The 21,273-nt window shown below is 43.1% G+C and overlaps 1 protein-coding gene across 1 annotated transcript in view; it reads left to right on the top strand.

Annotated features, from left to right (window-relative positions):
• Positions 1-21,273, top strand: part of ADAMTS12 (ADAM metallopeptidase with thrombospondin type 1 motif 12) — a 318,713-nt gene that overhangs the window by 194,089 nt on the left and 103,351 nt on the right. Inside the window, exons 8-12 of the mRNA XM_029058942.2 lie at positions 865-1,008; positions 2,086-2,230; positions 4,583-4,675; positions 10,306-10,451; positions 12,347-12,516. Coding sequence (XP_028914775.1) covers positions 865-1,008; positions 2,086-2,230; positions 4,583-4,675; positions 10,306-10,451; positions 12,347-12,516 — 698 coding nt within the window. The remainder of the gene's footprint in view (positions 1-864; positions 1,009-2,085; positions 2,231-4,582; positions 4,676-10,305; positions 10,452-12,346; positions 12,517-21,273) is intronic.

Genomic DNA, 21,273 nt, shown 5'->3' with positions numbered 1-21,273 from the left:
CCAGCTCTACCACTTGTCTGCTTTTATAATAATAATAATAGTGTTGGTATTTGTTAAGTGCTTACTATGTGCAGAGCACTGTTCTAAGCGCTGGGGGAGATACAGGGTAATCAGGTTGTCCCACGTGAGGCTCACAGTTAATCCCTATTTTACAGATGAGGCAACTGAGGCACACAGAAGTGAAGTGACTTGCCCACAGTCACACAGCTAAGTGGCAGAGCTGCGATTCGAACCTAAGACCTCTAACTCCCAAGCCCGAGCTCTTTCCACTGAGCCACACAAGTCACTTCACTTCTCTGGGTCCCAGTTACCTCATCTGTAAGGACATTAAGACTGGGAGCTCCATGTGGTACATGGACTGTGCCAACCCAATTATCCTGTATCTACCCCCGTGCTTCAAAAAGTGCTTGTCACATAGTAAGTGTTTAACAAATGCCATTATCTTATTTTTGTGTTATGAACACTGCCTGTCATTCCACTTAGGAGAATATTGAGGATAATGCTCTAAGGTTCCAGCTAATTTCCAAGAGGATGACTTAAATTATTAATTCAAGTACGAACACCAGGCAATATACTGGAACTAAAATTAGGAACAAAGAAAGGAGGCTGTCTTATGCATCTTATTTTGCCTGAAAGCTGCCATGATGGGGAAATGGAAGCCCTAGTTTGCTCTCCTGGTTCCATCAGAGTAGGCAGGAAAGTAAAGTCTAGACTGACTTCACACTGAGATTCCTGCAGATGAAGGAAACCAACTGCTGCTTCGATCCTGAATCTACTTAAATTTTCAGTGCTCTTTTGGAGAAAGTGTTGCCTGTGACCACCTAATAGTTTAGCTTTTAATTTTGCAATGTTTATTTTTCCTAGTTTTGGCATCCAGCATGATGGAAGAGAAAATGACTGTGAGCCTGTTGGAAAACACCCATATATCATGTCCAGACAAATCCAGTATGATCCTACTCCCTTGACCTGGTCCAAATGCAGTAAGGAATACATCACTCGCTTCCTAGAGTAAGTGAATGAAGCTTCTATTGTAGCCCAGAGTTACATGACTTAATCCATCATATCAGAAATGGCCATGATGATCGTGATGATGGTATTCGTTAAGCGCTTACTGTGTGCCGAGCACTGTTTTAAGCGCTGGGGGAGATACAGGGTATTCAGATCGTCCCACATGGAGCTCACATTTTTTAATGCCCGTTTTTACAGGTGAGGTAACTGAGGCACAGAGAAGTGAAGTGACTTGCCCAAGGTCACACAGCAGACAAGTGGTGGAGCCGGGATTAGAACCCACAACCTCTGACTCCCTAGCCCGGGCTCTTTCCACTCAGCCACGCTGCTTCTCTAGCCATGAATGGTGGCTCCAAGCAATTGGCCTGTGGCTTGGAAAGGGTTTAATTAACTCCTTCCAGCCCAAGTAGACACTTTTGTTTTTTTGCCATTTTTCATTTTTCCTCCTTTGGAAACCACTTTGAGAACAAAATGACTAAATGAGACTATATTTGCCCCAAGGAATCTTTTTCCCAGCTAAACATGAGACAAAAAAAGAGGCAGGGAAGAAGATTCTCTTATATGCCAGCTGAGACCTTCTCGACCACAATGATTTGAGTTATGGGGGTTGACAAAAACCCTAGAGTCAAGGCAAGTGTGATTTGAGTTGGTGTGATTAGGGCCCCTCTAATGCTTCCTCCCTCCTTGCTTACCTTTATGCTCTGGCTCTTTACACATCCAGTTTCTGACTAGCACCACAGCCCCCTGCATCCTCTTTTTAAAAATCTCTGAACCCTCCCTTTATTCTCAGTCTTTGAATGGAGCAGTGAAACTGTGCATACCTGACTCCCAGAAGAGATTCTAGCTCCAGGTAGTAATTAATTTTATTTCATGGAAGCTGCCAGGCCAGATCCGATTCAGTGTTCAGAAAGGATTGCCCATGCCATCTGTTCCTGCCCTTATTGGACCCGGTTAATGACTGAGTAAAGTAGTAATGATGGGAGAACCCCGAAAGTGGTGGTTGGGATGTTTTTGCAGATTGGGAAATGGGAAGGGAGGAATGCAAGTTGTTCATTTATCTTTCATGTTTGTTTTCAGCCGTGGAGGGGGCTTCTGTCTGGATGACATCCCCAAAAAGAAAGGTCTGAAGTCCAAGGTCATTGCTCCCGGAGTGATCTATGACATTCACCACCAGTGCCAACTTCAGTATGGCCCTAATGCTTCCTTCTGTCAGGAAGTTGACGTAAGTGTCTTTCCATTTTTAAGTCCTCGGTTGGTGTTTACTCTGCTGGGTCTCCTCCAAATACGCAGTTCAGCGAAAGAACAAGAGGTGGGAAGATGGAGCCGGGCCCTGCCTATGGAGGGAAATGATTTCCCTGCCTAAAGGATTGTGGGAATTTCAAAGGCCCATTAGGGGGCTGTAAGACGTCCTTTGGACTCTGGGAGAATAAATGTACTATGACTAATAATAAACAATAGCTAAAATGTCCCTTACTTCTTTTCAACTTCCATTAGAGCAGTAAGCTGCTGAGGCGGGGTGATTATGATTTCAAATGTCGGTTTTAATAGTGTCCAGCCTTCATACTAGGTGTGGAAAGGAAATAATCCTTTGTGTCTCAGTTTTCCTTTGGGAACCCAAGTGTTTTTCTTAAATTCCATTTTAGCAGGAGGAATCTGGATACAGGGTTTGGGATATGGAGGTGGTGCAGTTTGGTAGGGATATTCCAGCCAAGTTGCAAGGAGGAGCTGTCTCGACTTGGGAGGGGTAAATCAGTATTCTCCTCATTCATATTTTCTCAGCCTGAATATATGTTGTTTATCCTTGCCTTTGCTGGGCTGCCTACTGTACCTAGGACAATCCCATAGCTCTCTAAGAGCTATGGGCTCTTAGGAGACAAGGTATGATATCCATCAAATGAAGAAGCCACTAGGAAAGCTGCTCACAAAGGGCTTAGTGGCCCAGTGATCATGCTCTGATTCTGCTATAGCAAAGGAGGGAGGCAGTGAGGCCAGACCTGGGAGGAGATCAGAACATACTCCACACGTAATCTCTGTGCCACCACTTGTCTGCTCTGTGACCTTGGGGAAGTCACTTAACTTCTCTGGGCCTGAGTTACCTCATCTGTAAAATGGAGATTGACTGTCAGCCGCATGTGGGACAGGGACTGTGTCCAACCTGATTAAGTTGTATCTACCTCAGTGCTTAGAACAGTGCTTGACACATATTAAGTGCTTAACAAATAGCATTATCATTATTATTATTATTATTATTATCATTAGAATAGGTGAGAACATAGTGGGCCAAAATCCAGTGGAAGAGCAGTGACCTTTACCAGAGCAGAAGACTCAATTAGTCAAAATATGAATCCATACTTCATGTAATAGAAAAAGAGACCAGTGGGGTGGGAGGAAAGAGAGTAGGAGGACAGCTAATTCAAAATAATGAAGCAAATGAGAATCAGCATGGCCTAGTGGAAAGAGCATGGGCCTGGGATCAGAGGACCCGTGTTCTGATCCCGGCTCCACCACTTGTCTGCTGTGTGACTTGGACAAGTCACTTAACTCCTCTGTGCCCGTTACCTCTTCCAGAAAATGGAGATTAAGGCTGTGAGCCCCATTTGGGATAGAGACTGTGTCCATCCCGATCATCTTAGTTCAGTGTGTGGCACATAGTTAGCACTTAACATATACCATAAAAAATGAAATTCTAATGGTCTCAAGGGAATGGTATAGATAGCTGATTCTAGGCAATCTTCTTTAGTGTTGACATTACTTTCCTAGAGGTTTGCAAATAAATGAAGACATAGCTTGGCATAATTTGACTTCAATTGTCAGTTGCTTTTACTATGTTGAAATGTGACATTGAACTTGAAACAAAGCTTTCAACATGAGTTTAATAATTCACTTGTTGCATTTAATTTAAGCCAACCAAGATTTTAATGGTAGCCAACAGTCAGAGTAGTGGTGGTAATGACATTTGAGTACTTAACAAGAGCAAGGCACCGTACTGAATGCTTGGCAGATAGAACAGAAGCATGGGACATGCTCCCTACCCACCAGGAGCTTACACTTTAGAGGAGCTTACAGTCTAGAAAATCATTTTTAAATAATATTAAGAGTAATGCGGTTGCGGGATGAGAACTTGGGTTTGTAAAGCACTTTTATTTTTCTAAAGCACTTTCAAATCCATGATCTCATTTGATCCACGCAACATCCTTGTGAAGTCGGGAGAAGTGTCATTATCCCCATTTTGCAGGTAATCTAACTGAAGGCTAAAGAGCCTTAAGTAACTTACCAGAGGTCCCATGACAAACTGATGGCAGAGCTGAAGCTAGAAGCAAAATAATCCCACACCTACCAATGGAAAAACTGAGGTAGAGAGGCACTGCTTGCCTTAGATGAAGAGGGAGCAGTAGGAACTGGAGTCTATAAACCTGGACTCCTATTCCAAAATTAATATGTTATATACTGAATCCACACATTGTCCAAAATACATGCGCAAACTACTTCTTTGGAACTCCCATTTTCTTACTCCAGAGTATGTTGGAGCTATGCCTTTCTTAAGTCTGACAGGTTGTCTTTCAATTCCTTCCAGAATGTATGTCAGACCCTCTGGTGCTCGGTGAAAGGTTATTGCCGCTCTAAATTGGATGCTGCTGCTGATGGAACACGATGTGGAGAAAAGAAGGTGACTCTGGGCTATGGTGGACGTGCAGGTGGGGAAGACGGAGGGGTGAGGGGGAGTAAAGGGAGAAGGGATGCTAGGAAAGGCAGCCCACCATGATTGAAATGTTGGGACAATTTACTAACGAATGCAAGGTAATGCAGGCAAAGTTCCCAGAGTAAATTGTTTTTGTTTCCTCCACTGATTGTGGGCTTCCACTGTGTGAAATGACAGTCAGCCAGCGCTGGTTTTCTTTCCCTCTTTAATTAAATGGTTTTGTGAAGCTTCTGTCATCGCTGCTCTGTTGAAGTCTTCTGGAGCTTGCTTTATAGTAAAGATTCTCTTGCATTTCTCATTCTCATTAATTAATGATGGAAGAAGACCAGCCAATAATCTTTCCTTTCCAGTGATGCCTGATTCAACCCAGCAGCTTCTTTCTCCCTCTGAGCTCAGTTTGGGGACCTTTCCATGACTTCTGTCTGCGATGTTAGGTGAAAGAGTCTCTTCACCCTAGGCCAGCTGGATATTTGAGAGAGCTTGTTGCAAAGGGATGACTTCCCAAAATCTGCTCCCAGGATCCTTTTTCCCCAATCCCCTCCACAGGACAGTTGGTATTTTACCCAGTGAAATGAGAACCATGGAGGGTTTTTTCTGTTTTTTATTTAGGGTTTTTGTTTTGTTTTATGGTATTTATTAAGCACTTAGCATGTGCTATACACTATACTAAGTACTAGATTAGATGCAAGCAAATCAAGTCAGAAGCAATCCATATCCCAAATGGGGCTCATAGTCTTAATCCCTATTTTACAGATGAGGTAACTGAGGTACAGAGAAGTTGTGACTTGCCCAAGGCCATACAGCAGACTAGTAGAGCTAGGATTAGAATCCAGGTCTTTCTGACTCCCAGGCCCCTGCTCTATCCACTAAGCCATATTGCTTCTCTTAGCCACTCTAAGAGTGGCCCTGCTAGCTGCCACCCTAAACCTTGAGGTGACACCAGAATTTCTAGGCCCTCCAAAGTGCTCCTGAGGTTCAAATCGGATGACCTTGGAGGACCACTCCAGGATAGGGGACTGTTTTCTGGAGAATCTCCTGGGATATGGAATGATTCTGGGCATATTCCTGAGGATCCAATTTCCATCCTGATCCACTCAAGTAGTCATATTTATTGAGTGCTTACTGTGTGCAGAGCATGTACTGTGTGTACTAAGCGCTTGGGAGAGAGCAATATATCAGAGTTGGTAGATATGTTCCCTGCCCAAGAGGAGCTTTAGTGTCCTAAGCAATTGGAAACCCTTTAGCCTATCAGCTTGTTGTGGGCATGGAATGTGTCTACCAACTCTCTTATATTGTACTCTCCCAACCTCCCACAGTGAGTGCTTAATAAATAAGGATTGATTGATTGGGAGTCCCAGAATCCTGAGTGCATCTCCACATTGGAGGAGGGCTCCCCCCGTGGGGCAGCCCTTCCCCAAAGCACTTATGTACATATCTGTAATTTTATTTATCCCTTTGCTGTTCCTCTCTCCAAGCCCCAAACCGCTTATGTACATATCTGTAATTTTACTTATTTATATTGATGTCCATCTCCCCCACTCTAAACTTTGAGTCCATTGTGGTCAGGAAATGTCACCGTTTATTATTGTATTGTATTTTCCCAAGAGCTTAGTACAGTGCTCTGCACACGGTAAGTGCTCAATAAATATGACTGAGGCTTGAGCAGGTTCCCTGCAGGTCTAGATCAATCCCACTGTCAGAGCAGTCTCAGCAACCCTCAAAGCCGGCCAACAGATCAGGGGAGTAGGCTGGATCACATGGGCTGATTCTTGCCAAGAGGTGACCCACAGAGACTTGACATATGGCTGGGAATTCCCCACAGGCCCTGGGGATTCTCCTTTGACCCGCCTGTTTTTGTGAATCTATGTAGAAGGAGGAGAGACTTTGCCAATATTCTCCAGTTCCCCCAGAGTCCTGTGCTAGAGCGGTTGGCCAACCCTGGCCGCAGTCCAATCTAGCCTCTCCAGTCTGGGCCAGTCTACTAGTAACCCCCTGGATGATGTAGGACTGGGCCCTATGGATATACTTTCTGTTCCTTCCAGTCCTGGCCCTAACCAGATGCCAAGAGACACACTGCTAAAAGTAGCCCAATATGAGGAAGACCGATTCGGTGTTGGGGTCATAAAGGGGAGCCATTGAGGAGGAAGATCAGAATAAATGACGCTCCACCTCCGTCCCCGGCTCCTGTAATGTGGGCCCCATCCTGGAGCAAAATCTAATCAAGACCTCTCAGGTGGGCCTCAATCCTGGGGATGTGAAAGCAGGTTTAAGACAGGCTAGAGGGTAAAAGCTGAGAATACTCAGAGATTTTATATATAAATGTATCCAGGTTTGAAGATGACACTTGACACTAATGTTTTTCTGCACGAGTGTGAGTGTTAGTGTAGTAGATGAGACCAGTGTGTGACCAATGATCCCTACCACACAATAATAATATAATAATTGTGGTATTTGTTAAGCACTTAAGGAGTGCCAGGCACTGAACTAAATGCTGGGGTGGATTCAAACTAATCAGGTTGTTCACAGTTCCTGTCCCGCTTGGGGCTCACAGTCTTAATCCCCATTTTACAGATCAGTTAACTGAGGCACAGAGAAATGAAATGTCTTGCCCAAGACCATACAGCCGACAAGGGATGAAGCCAGGATTAGAACTGTATCCCCAAAATGTTTAGTACAGTGCTTGGCACTTACTAAGCGCTTAACAAATACCACCAGAGGGTCAAATGTAGCAGTGAAGTGAAGTAGCCTTTGTCATTATCAATTCATTTTCCCATGCATGTGGAGCTATCAAATGTGAGAAGAAACAGCAGCAAGCTGGTCCTTGTTGGGTCAATCCTGCTGGGCAGCCATCTGATGTGGGCTTGCCATTTTCCCACAGTAGTATCTTGTAACCAATGAGACTGAGGAAAAACAACAAACCAGCATCCAGCTTTATCATTAGTAACTTGTTGAGATGGTAGTCATCCCTCAACTTCTAGACAGAACTGTACATATCGATCACAAAATCAGCGGCAGCCTTGTCTGTGAGTATGTACAGAGGATAATGCTATTAAGGGTCCTTGACCAATGATCTGTCAGTGCTCAAAATTGTTTTTGGCAGTAATTGCATCTGCTGCAAGAGGCCTTCCCGATTAAGCCCTCATTTCCTCTATTCCTGCTCTGTCAATCAATCAGTCATATTTAGTGAGCACTTGTGTGTAGAACACCACACTAAATGCTTGGGAGAGTACAATATAACAGAGCTAGTAGACATGTTCCCTGCCTATAGTGAGCTCTCCTTTTTGTGTCACTTACACACTTAGATCTGTACCCTTTGAGCACTTGCTATCCATCCTACCCTCAGCCCCACCGTACTTATGTAAAAAACCAAAATTTATTTTAATGTCTGTCTCCCCCTTCAGACTGTAAGCACCTTGTGGTCAGGCATTGTGCCTACCAACTCAGTTGTATTATACTCTCCCAAGCACTGTGTGCAGTAAGCGTTCAGTAAATGCCATTAATTGGTTGATGACCCATCAGTGCAATGGGTTTTCTCCCTAGTTGGAGATGTCAGTTCCTCGTGGGCAAGTAACGTATCACTTCTTTGTTTTGTGCTTAGTGCAAGGCATAGAGAAGCAGGAAGGTCTAGTGGATAGAACTTGGGCCTGAGAGTCAAAAGGACCCAGGTTCTCAACCTGGGCCTAACATTTGTCTTCCATGTGACTTTGGACAAGTCATTTAATGTCTCTTTGCGACAGTTACCTCATCTGTAAAATGGGGATTGAGACTGTGAACCCCATGTGGGACATGGATAATGTCCAACCTGATTAACTTGTATCCCTCTAGACTGTTAGCTCATTATGTACAGAGAACGTCTGCTAATTCTGTTATATCGTATTCTCCTAAGCACTTAGTACAGTGTTCTGCACATAGTAAGTGCCCAATAAATACCATTGACTGGATTGCACCCAGTTGGTGCTCAATAAGTACTGCTATTACTGTGACTAATTCCTGCTCAGAAAACCCTGCAACATTAGCTGAAATAAAAGACAGCTTTAAATGAACCTTCAGTTTGAATCCATTCCTAGCAAAGCATATACCTGAAGAGAATTCATAGTTTGTTTTTAGCTTTAACAGAAGAATCAAGATTTCCCTTTCATTTGGGGCATTTGAAGATAGGATGGCAAAATCAGTGCCACCGAAGTCATGACTAAGGCAGTAGGGGACATGAGAAAAAGAGAGAAAAGTAGGCAAACCTCAAACCATAAATGAAAGGTAACCGAGAAGTTTTATCAATTCTTGTAGCAAAGTTCTCTTTCCTTTCTTATTATGGCATTTAGGCTCTTCCTGTGCGTCAAGCTCCTTTTCTAAGCACTGCTATAGATATTAGTTAATTAGGTCAGACACAGGCCTTACAGTCTAAGTAGAAGGGAGAACAGGTACTAAATCTGGTACTAAATCAGGTACTGAAAGCAGCATGGCTCAGTGGAAAGAGCCCGGGCTTGGGAGTCAAAGGTCATGGGTTCGAATGCCGGATCCACCACTTGTCAGCTATGTGACTTTGGGCAAGTCACTTAACTTCTCTGTGCCTCAGTTACCTCAACTGTAAAATGAGGATTAACTGTGAGCCTCACGTGGGACAACCTGATTACCCTGTATCTACCCCAGTGCTTAGAACAGTGCTCTGCACATAGTAATCGCTCAACAAATACCAACATTATTATTAAATCCCCATTTTACAAAGGCAAAAATTGTAGGGCTCTGAAGTTAACTGACTCACCCAAGATCATGCTGTAGGCAAGAAGCAGAACCCAGGTCCTCTGACTCCCAGCCTGTTTCCACTAAGTCATTCTGCTTTTTCCCTTTCTTCACCCTCCTCAATGGGTTGATTGCTCCCAGCTTCGAAGACCAAAACTCCGAAGGGAAAGACCTTTCCTTAGCTTGCCTTATGTTTCTCAGTTTGACTTGATTAGAAGCCATCTAGACCAAGCATGGTACTGGATTTCAACCATTTGCTGGGGATTTTTCTCTGGTTGTTGCCTGTGAACGGACTTTGCAAAGAGCACAAGCCTGGGAGTCAGAGGACCTGAGTTCTAATCCTAACTCTGATACTGGCCTCTTGTGTTATCTTGGACAAGTCGCTTCATGTTCCTCAGTTTCTTTGGCTGTAAAATGGGGATTCAAAACCTGCCCTCCTTCTACTTAGACTGTGAGTACAGTGAGGGACAGGGACTGTGCAGGCCAGAGTGATTGAGTGTCAGGACCAATTTGTCTTGTAGTTACTTGAGTACGTAAGCACTTAACAAATGTGACCATTATTATTATGACTTGGTTGCAGCATGGATTAGTGGAAAAAAAACTTGGCTAGGGAATTAGGGGAATCAGACCCTGGTCCCGGCCCCAATAATTGGCTGCTGTGTTATGTTGGATAAGTAACTGAACAATTCTGGCCAGATTGAGTCCTAAGTGGGCCAGGGACTGGGTTCTTGTAGTTACCCCAGCACTTAGCACATAATGAGTGCTTAATACATCCCACTATTGTTATTGCTATTTTAATTGTGGAAATGGTTGCTGTGATGTTGGTGGCTCTGTGACCCCTATGTTTCTTGCTTCTTCAGTGGTGCATGGCTGGCGAGTGCATTACAGTGGGAAAGAAACCAGACAGCATCCACGGTGGATGGGGGGCCTGGTCTCCCTGGTCCCACTGCTCTCGGACCTGTGGGGCAGGTGCCCAGAGTTCTGAGAGACTATGCAACAATCCAGAGTAAGTGGAAAACCTTTCTCTTCTCAGCTCCGCTCCACTCAGTGGTATTTATTGAGCACTTACTGTGGTAAGAGCACTGTACTAATTACTTGGGAAAGTACAATGCAATTGCTGGTGTACTCCATCCTCATCCATAAGGGAGTTTACAATCTAAAATAAAATAAAAACAAAATTAAAGGTAGGTGAAATGGAAGAGTGTAAGGATATGTACCGAAGTGCTGTGGGTCTTAGGGTGGTGTGAATATAATGTGCCTAAAGAGACAGATCTGAGTGCATAGGTGATGCAGAGGAGAGGGTGGGAGGGGGAAATGCTTAGGAAAAGCCTTTTGGAGGAGGGTGTAGGGTGAGCTTGCTCTTCCTCGGAGCTGAGCTCTGTCTTCTAGATTTATCTATCAATGTTATTTATTGAGCGTTTACTTTATGCGGAGCACTGTACTAAGTGCTTGGGGAAGCACAATACAACAGAATTAGCAGACACATTTCCTTTTCACAATGAGCTTACAGTCTCTAGAGGGGGAAACAGACATCAATATAAATAATTTCTAATATGCAATTTATAGATATGCGGAGCTGGGCGTGGGAAGACTATCAGTTGCCCAGAAGTCACAGATCCAAGTGCCTAGATGATGAAGAAGGGAGAGCGAGCCAGGCTAAAGAAGGCTTAATCAGGGAAGGCCTCTTGGAGAAGAAGTGACCTTAAAAATGTTTAAATATGTGGATGTTCCAGGCTAGGGTGAGGATGAGGGATAGGGTTTGATGGCAAGATAGATGAGATCGGGGTACAGTGGGTAATCTGGAACTGGGGGAACAGAGTGTTTGGGCTGGGCTGTCCTAGGTCATTAAGGTGAGGTAGGATGGGGTGAGCTGATTGAGTGCTTTAAAGCAAATGGTAAGGAGTTTCTGTTTGATTTGAAGGTGGATGGGGTTCTTGAGGAGTGGTGCAGTAAGACTGTACCTTTGCATTGAAAAATGATCTATACAGCAGAGTGAAGTATGGACTGGAGTGGGGAGAAAGAGAGGCCGGGAGGTCAGCAAGGAGGCAGATGCAGTAGTTGAGGTGGGAGAGGATAAGTCCTTCAGAGTGGTAGCAGTTTGGATGGAAAAAGAAAGGGATGGATTTTTAGCTGTGTTGTCAAGGTAGAACCAAGAGGATTTGGTGACAGATAGAAGTAGCATGGCTTAATGGAAAGAGCCCGGGCTTGGGAGTCAGAGGTCAAGGGTTCTAATCCCAACTCCCACACTTGTCAGCTGTGTGACTTTGGGCCAGTCACTTAGCTTCTCCGTGCCACAGTTTCCTCATCTGTCAAATGGGGATGAAGACTGTGAGCCTCATGTGGGGCAATGTGATTACCTTGTATCTACCTCAGTGCTTAGAACAGTGCTGGGCACATAGTAAGCACTAAACAAATACCAGCATTATTATTATTATTATATGTTGGTGGAATCATAGAGGTGAGTCGAGGACAACAACAAGTTTACGGGCTTTTGAGGAAGGGAGATTAGTGGTATTATCCACAGGGAAGGGAAAGGCATGAGAAGGACAGTATTTTGGTGGAAAGATTAGGAGGTCAATTCTGGACATGTTTAGTTTCAGTTAGTTACATATGGACACAACCTCCTAAGCCAAAGAAATCATTGTGTGAGTCCTGAGAGTGCCTACTTCCTGCATTTAGTACAGAGCTCTGTACACAGTAAGTGCTCAATTAATACTATTGATTGATCCACACCCATTTCCTGTAATTCATAGTCCATCTAGATCACTCCTGATGAGACTCCCTTGACTACATCCTATACAATTTCTGACCTTAAGAGCCATTTATTTCATTCATGGTTTTTTGCAATCACTAACCTTTGAAAGGAATCCCAAGTGAGAAACCTCTGTGTTCCCTTGGCAGGCCTAAGTTTGGAGGAAAATACTGCACGGGGGAAAGAAAGCGCTATCGCCTGTGTAATATCCTCCCATGCCTCAAGGAGACGCCTTCCTTTCGGCAGATGCAGTGCAGCGAGTTTGACACAGTTCCCTACAGGAATGAGTTCTACCAGTGGTTTCCAGTCTCTAATCCAGGTAAGGGAATCTTCGAACCAGTATATCTCAGGTCTTGGTTGACCAGCTGTCCGTCTCTGATGAATAATAGCATGGCTTAGTGGAAAGAGTATGGGCGTAGAAATCAGGTTCTGGATTTTAATCCTTGACTCTGCCACATGCTTGCTGTGTGATCTGGGACATGTCACATCTCTCTTCTTCAGCTTCCTCATCTGTAAAATGGGAATGAATTGGATGATCTTCCTCCCTATTGTACTGTGAACTCCATACAGGACAGGAACTGTGTCCGACATGGTAATCTTGTACTTGGTACACAATAAGGGTTTAACAAATACCACATATTATTGCCATTATTATTATTATTATTATTGTTATTAGGAAGATGCAAGAGGAGAGTTATTTAAAAAAGCACAGGGAAGAATTTCCAGACAATAAGATCAGGTCTAAATGACAAAATTATTTGATATTCCACATCAAAATACTAGTTAGATGAAATTCTCTGGATAACTGGGCCCCAGATGATTTTGGGGGGAACAGATAACCCAGCTAATTTGTTACTTTATCTTGGGGTTGAAATGGGTTTCCAAGGGAAATTGTTGAATATATATAGAATAGTTGTTTTTAATTAGGAAGCAGTGTGGCCTACTCTCCCAAGTGCTTAGTACACTGCTCTGTACACAGCAAGCGCTCAATAAATACAATTGATTGATTTGATTGCTTGGCCTATTGGAGAGAGCACAGGCCTGGGAGTTAGAGGACCTGGGATCTAATCCCGGGTCCACCACCTATTTGCTGTGTGACCTTTGGTCAAGTCACTCAACTTCTCTGGGCCCCAGTTTCCATGTCTGTAAAATGGAGATTAAATCCTACTCCCTCCTACTTAGATTATCAGCTCCCTGTGGGAGTTGTATCCAACCTGAGTATCTTTTTATCTACCCCAGTGCTTAGTACAGTACTTGGCGTATAGTAAACACTTAACAAATAATATGGGGAAAAAATGTCTGTGATGGTTTATGGATGATTCCATTTGAAAGGAAGTACACAAAGCTATTAGGTTGGGCAGTACCAATTAGCATACCAGAGCAGTTATTTCATCATAGTAAACTCCTGGTTCTGCATTCATTAGGCAGCAGAATTGGAAGTAAACCTACTCCAGACTCTCCCCCTCCCCACTCATTACCGTCCAAGCAGCAGTGACCTACATCTTGCAACCATCAATTTTTTTTTGAACAGTCCAATCAGTAACAACAGTAGTTTTGAGCACCTGAGAGTTGAGCACAGTAGTAAGGAACTGAGTGAAATAGAGATAAAAAGATATGGTCCCCATCTGGATGGAGTGATTATAACCTATTATTCCTAATTTGAAATGCTGTATTGAGTTTTAAAATGATGTGGTTTCAAACTGCTGAATTCTCCATATATCTGAATTCTTTCCGTCAGCCCCTTCACTCTTCAACTGTAATCTGGCATTTTTAATCCATCCCTGCCCAGGAGAGCCAGGACCTTGTTTCCTTTACTTCCTAGTAATTCCCCAGGACTCTGTCTGACATTAGCATTTAATAAATGGACATGCTGATGATAATGAAGTACACACTGCATGTTGCTGGGTAATCATGTACCGTACCGAGAGGAAGGATGTTTGTGATCTTGTCTTATGCTGTCGAGTCATCTCTGACCCATAGCGATGCTGTGGACACCTCTCCCAGAACGCCCCACTTCCATCTGCGATCATTCTGGTAGTACCACATGTGAAACTCTAATGGGCTCTGATTTTAAGTTTGGTAGTCCTGATCTAAGCCTTTTAATTTGTGTAGGTTAAACAGCATTTCCAGGGTCTTCTCTATTTTATTCCACTTTCTACAGGGAAAGGCGTACTTCCAAAGATAAATCTCAGAATTCCAGTGTGAACCTTTAAAGGGGCATTGAGATTAGAGGTTATGGTGTCTCAGGGATTTAGGCACAAACACACACACACACACACAAACAAAATCTTGTGACAAGTGTTAGATCCAATTTGTCAAGAATGGTTAGTTTCAGGCAGTTGCTTTAGTTGGATTGTCTTCTTATTTGTTTAGTTGCTGAGCTCAAGCAGGATGAAACCATTCAAAGTTTCATGTTCTTCATTTTTCCAGGGTAGTAGCTTTGTCACAAATGGTTTGTCATGCTTTGTTAATTAAAGAGAAATTTTCAATGTTGCCATTCAGTAATGTTGTTTGTACTGTATTTTAACTTTAATTGGGTTTGGAGAGATTCACTGAATATTTATAAGAGGAAATGGACTTTTATTTAAGGAAAAACAAACAGCTTTCATGTCATTTGTGTCTCAGCCTCTGTTTAATGCAACAATTAGCCGCTCTGAGCTGTGCTACTGGCTAGAGAAGGTACTTCCCACTGTGTTCCCTAGGGAGAAACCTCAAGGTCTGGTGATGTGCCTAATTGTTTGTCCAACTGCATAGTGTTACCCAATTCTTTATCCCCAAAGAGCCTGACCTCTGGGAGAATTCAAGGGGGCAGAAATTTCCAGGCGATTCTGAGGTTCCTTTTGTGACTACCATTGTTCTTTCCCCCTCCCTGCATTGATCTCATTTGTTACAGAGGGAGAGTGGTTTAAAGTGGCCAAGGGAAAGCAGTGTGTTTGCCCATTAAAATATTCCGACATTATCTGCAAAGGAAGGGTTTCCTTTTCCACTTAAAGTCCTGGCTTTGCTTCTCCTAGTTTAGCTAAAGAGCTGCAGCCCCAAACTGAAATGTAAGAGTGAGGGATGCCTGGTGTAAACATAGGAAAAAATAATCGAGACAGATCCTGCAACTAACCAACACACCTCAGAAAATTTTCTTGCTCACGTTCAAGAGTTAAATCGGGGCCTGTGTTTTCTTAGTGAAGTGGTTTGACTGTTACTTTGGAACATTAAAATCAGTGTAATGGAGAGCCTGTGTGCTCCATGCACTAACTCAACCTCATAATGACTTGTTTGCTAGAAGATGGTAATAGCACACCAAATACTAAGAGGCGTGTTTCAGTTTCTGGACCGTACTGAGAAGTCACCTAGGAAACCCAATAAAAACTATGTTGAAAATAATTATTAGTCCAGGTGCCCTGAGAAAGCTGAATGTGAATTGGAAAGTGAGACTAAGAGAAACTTAAAGTAAGCTCATGCTTCAAGAAAAAAGGGTCATTATGTACATGGGATGGGTGCTTTTGAATTTGGGTTGTCTCTGAGACATCAAAGTTCACAGCACATCAAGGCAGCATGCTTAAGGAGATACTAGGTTGGCCGGAGTCAATAGAAATGAAGCATGAATAGGAAGGATGGAGAGAAAATGATTTAGGAAGAGGGGGATGGGATTGATATACATTTTGGGGACTGAATGACATTTTTGCATGACTGTGAATGGAAAGAGTATGCCTAATGGAAAGAGGATGGATTTAGAAGTAAGAGGATGTGGGTACTAATCCCAGCTCTGTCACTTGTCAGAAGTGTGATTTTTGAGTAAATCGCTTCACTTCTCTTTGCTTGTTTCCTCATCTGTAAAATGGGGATTAAATATCTCTCCTAACTCCTTAGACTGTGAGCCCCATGTGGGATAGAGACTGTGTGCAGCAGATTATTTTGTATCTACCCAGGACTTAGTACAGTGCTTGGCATATAGTAAGCACTGAACAAATACTACAAGTATTGATATAATTATATATTATTATTATATATTATAAAGCATTGTTATTATTTTCAAGTATTATGATTTCAAGGACTGGATGCATTCCAGGCCCAAGATTCCATTAAGTTCCTTATTATTTATGATACTCAGACATTAAATCATTCATTCAATAATATTTATTGAGCACCTGCTTTCTGTAAAACTTTAGAGTAGGCATTTGGGAGAGCAAGGTAAAGCTAAACACACAGTCCCTACTTCTAAGGAGTTTACAATCTAAGGTGAAGGGATCAGGGGAATAAATGCTTTCACGGAGAAAAGAATGTAGAAGGCAAAATGTAAATAGGTAAGAACAATAGAATGGGAAAACAAATAAATGAGTAAATACATTAATCAATGAATGAAAGGGTCATAGTGTGGGGAATTTGAAGAGGAGTCATTCAAAGGCAGGGGGTAGGATGGAAGCAGTGAATTGGATATTGGAAAATCAAAAGCATTGTAAATAAAGCATGGGAGGGGCAGATGAAAGGAAAGAGGTACCTCTGAGGAGGAGAGGATTGCTAGAAAACTCGAAGCCAATAGTAAAAAAACTTCTGTATGTTGTGTATGTCTGTATGTTGTGGAAGAAGTAGTGTGGCTTAGTGGAAAGAGCATGGGCTTGGGAGTCAGAGGTCATGGGTTCTAATTCCAGCTTCACCGCTTGTCAGCTGTGTGACCTTGGGCAAGTCACTTAACTTCTCTGTGCTTCAGTTACCTCACCTTTAAAATGGGGATGAAGACTGTGAGCCTTAAGTGGGCAATCTGATTACCTCGTATCTACCCCAATGCTTAGAACAGTGCTTGGCACATAGTAAGCGCCACCCAAATACCAACATTATTATTATGTGGAGGGAAATAGGGAGCCATTGAGAGTTTTTGAGAAATGGAATTTTAGTGTTGACTTGGGCAGCCGAGCCAAAAGGACAGCTATGGTTGATGCTAAAGGTCTTCCAGCATGATTGCTTTCTGTTTGCTTTCCCTAAGCTCAAGTGCTGTGAGATGCATTTGCAGCTTGGCTTTGACATACCCATCTCAAGTCCTGTTCACAACTCACTTCTCTGTGGCTCAGTTACCTCATCTGTAAAATGGGGATTAAGACTGTGAGCCCCATGTAGGATATAGATTATGTTCAATTTGACTGTCTTGTATCTACCCCAGCACTAAATACAGTCCCTGGCACAAAGTAAGTCCTTCACAAATATTGTAAAAAAAAATTTTTTTTAAAAAATGTATTGGCACCCTACTGATCTCAGTGGCTTTCCAAGGTATTTCACAAGTACGTAAGCTATAACTAAGGACTGCAGCACCAGTAAATGGATGATGGACTATGACTTAAGCTAACTGTGATTAAAGGCGTCAGCTGGAGGTTAATAGGTAGAATGAACTCAATGAACTAAGGTTTCATTTTCAATTAAATTGAAGCTCATTGTTTGTCTCAGATGATAATCACGTGGAAACCATTAAAATATAACAGAAGCAACCAGGATTAACCCTGGGACTAAAGTGGGCTAGAGTCCAGGGCTTTGAGTTTGAGGGGGGCCTCAGCCAACCCTCAAAATCACACCAACTTGAACTAAGAAACTGCATGGCTTAGTGGATAGAGCAGGGGTCTGGAAGTCTGAACACTGACTTCACTGACACTGTTCTCTTCTGGTTCTTCTCCTAACTCCGTGGCAGCTCATTCTCAATCCCTTTTTCAGGTTCCTCCTCTGCCTCACACCCTCTAACTGTAGGGGTCCCCCAAGATTGAGTTCTAGGTCCCATTCTCTCATTCAGTTGTATTTATTAAGTGCTTACTGTGGGCAGAGCACTGTACAAAGCACCTGGGAAAGTACACTACAACAATGAGCAGTAACATACCCTGCCCACAGCGATCTCACAGTCTAGAGGGGGGGACATAGACATCAATACAAATTAAATTACAGATATATATGTAAGTTCTGTGGGGCTGGGAGGGAGGGGAAGAGCAAACAAAGGATGCTCCCCAAGTCAGGGCAATGCAGAAGGGAGTGGGAGATGAAGAAAAGTGGGGCTTAGCCTGGGAAGGCTTCTTGGAGGAGATGTGCTTTCAATAAGGCTTTGAAAAGGGGGAGAGTCATTGTCAGATTTGAGGAGGGAGCGCGTTACAGGCCAGAGGCAGGACGTGGGCCAGGGGTCAGCGATGAGACAGGCGAGATCGAGGCACAGTGAGAAGGTTAGCACTAGAGGAGTGAAGTATGTGGGCTGAGTTGTAGGAGAGAAGTGAGCTGAAGTAAGAGGGGGCAAGGTGATGAAGTGCTATAAAGCCAATGGTGGGAAGTTTTTGTTACAGAGGTGGATAGGCAGTCACTGGAGAATTTTGAGAAGGGGTGATCTGCTCTGATCTCTCTCCCTCCCTGCAGTCTCTCATTTCCTCCTGCCTTCAGGACATCTCTACTTGGATGCCCTGCCATCACCTTGAACTCAACATGTCGCAAACAGAACTCCTTTTCTTCCCACCCAAACCTTGTCTTCGCCCTGATTTTCCCATCACTGTAGATGGCACCACCATCCTCCCTGTCTCACAAGCCCAAAACTTTGGCCTTAGTTATCCTTACTTCTCTCTCACTCAACCCACACATTCATTGCCCATCTGCCTCCACATAAAACAGGAATTCCTTAACATCAGAATTAAAGCACTCAATCACCTTGCCCCCTTCTACCTCACCTTGCTACTCTCCTGAACACTTCAATCTGCTAATGCTAACCTACTCACTTTTCCTCAGTCTTGCCTATCCCTCTGCCAACTTCTCACCCACATCGTGCCTCTGGCCCGGAATGCCTCCCTCTTCATATCCAACGGACAGTACTCTCCTGGACTTCAAAGTCTTATAGAAGGCACATCTCTTCCATGAGACTTTCCCTGAGTCCTCATTTCCTTTTCTCTCACTCCCTTCTATGTTGCCCTGATTTGCTCCCTTTATTCATCCCCACCTCAGCCCCACAGCAAATATGTACCTATTTGCAATTCATTTATATGAATGTCTATCCCCTGCCCTAGCTGTAAACTCATTGTGGGCAGATGTATCTGTTGTACTCTCCCAAGTGCTTAGTACAGTGCTCTGCACACAGTAAGCCCTCAATAAATACAACTGATTGATTCACTACCCGGTACCTCAGTTACCTCATCTGTAAAAGGGGGATTAAGACTGTGAGCCTCATGTGGGACAGGGACTATGTCCCACCTGATTAGCTTGTATCTACCCTAGTACTTAGTACAGTGTCTGGCTCATAGTCAATGCTTAACACATACCATAAAACAAAACAAAACTTACCAACATAGGTGCTGCTTGGGGCATAATAGAAGTAGTGTTCTTCCCAAAGTGGCAAGTCCTGGAGTGTCTGGCTCTTAAAGGAAATGCCAACCTTTAAATTGTGGGGAATATCAGCCCTACAGGAGTTGTTCCTTTAAAATTGAGGTGCCTTCTCTTCCTTCTTCTCCTCATAATTGCCCCCTAGCTTTTCATCTCGAAACCTCCAGGAGGACTACTGTTGATTTATTGATTTGGGGAGGTTATTAAGCAGATCATGAAAAGAAGGGGAAACTAACTTTGACATTTGAGGTAGTTTGGAGTTCTGTGACCATATCTAGCCCTGTTTTGCCAATAGAGACAGAGATGAAGGAAGATGGAGAGAATAATAACAATAATGGCAATTGTTAAGTGCTTACTAGGTGCCAAGCACTGTTCTAAGCACTGGGGTAAAAATAATAATAATGATGGAATTTATTAAGCTCTTACTCTGTGCCAAGCACTATTTTAAGTGCTGGGGTAGATAAAAGGTCATCAGGTTCTTCCGTGTGGGGCTCACAGTCTTCAACCCCATTTTATAAAGGAGGTAACTGAGGCACAGAGAAGTTAAATGACTTGTCCAAAGTCATGCAGATGACAAGTGGCAGAGTCAGGGTTAGAACCCATGAGCTCTGACTCCTGAGCCCGTGCTCTTTCCGCTAAGCCACTCTGCTTCTCACTAAGCCACACTGCTTCTCTGTAATGATTTCCTGGGTTATGGAACATGCAAGTGGATTTTGAACAATTGTAGTTTTGCAGCATATACATAATCTAGAATAAACAGCTGCCCCTCAGGCAAGGGGAGAATTCCAGTCAGATGAACCTGATTAGATGTCCTCATACCTCCCAAAGCTATGTCAATGAATTGAAGCTACTTCAATTAGTAGTAGTTATAATTGTATTTACTAAACACTATGTGAAGAACACTCTACTAAGCACTGGGAGAAAACACAGAAGTGGGAATTAAACATGGTCTTTGTTTCTTTTGATGCTCACAATCCAAAATTCAAGGTGAATGTAATCATCAATCCCACTTAAAAAAAAATAAGTAAATTCCAAATCCTAAAGAGCAGGGTGCTTTTTCTTTTCCTTTCAAAAAATAGCCTAAGGAATTTTTTTCCCACAGAAACATCTTTTGATGGAAGCATTTTCTGGATTTTCATAACAGCCAGCGAGCAAAGCCGATCTGCTATCCTCACTGCATTACATTTCAATCTAATTTCAGTTGCAAAGATGATTGGCATTAAAGATCAGCAGGTCTTAATTTCAAAAACCCAAATGGAAAAAGCATTGTCCAAAATGAGGTGCAGATCAGGTAGGAGAGGAAGGAAATATACAAGAGGATCATGGCATTTAAGCACAGTCCTTTCCTGAGAGAGGAGCTGGAATGTGGCAATTACAGTAATGACCTGATAAGTAGGCTGTAGAAGGTTTCAAAGCAATAATGTCTTCCTAGGTGTTCCAAGGAACAGTTTTAAAAATAGTTCATCCCTATAGTAGGTAAAGTTTTCTGCTAAGTGGGAAGAAAAGAACACTACTTCCATTAAACCCTGGGGAGGGTGGACACATTGGCATATGCTGGTAAAGTTTTAGTCCTGGTATGCCAATAATGTTTGCCACATCTTCTATAGTTTTCAATTTTGCTTAAGAAACCAGGAGAAACAAACCTAAACTTTAAACCTCAAACTTAACATGTCCAAAACAGAACTCCTCATCATCCCCCACAAACCCCATCCTCCCCCTGACTTTTCCATCACTGGAGCCAACCCCACTATCC

Source organism: Ornithorhynchus anatinus, chromosome 3 (assembly GCF_004115215.2).
Source record: "Ornithorhynchus anatinus isolate Pmale09 chromosome 3, mOrnAna1.pri.v4, whole genome shotgun sequence".
In the NCBI taxonomy this organism is placed as follows: domain Eukaryota; kingdom Metazoa; phylum Chordata; class Mammalia; order Monotremata; family Ornithorhynchidae; genus Ornithorhynchus; species Ornithorhynchus anatinus.
This window is presented reverse-complemented; position numbering and strand designations above follow the sequence as displayed.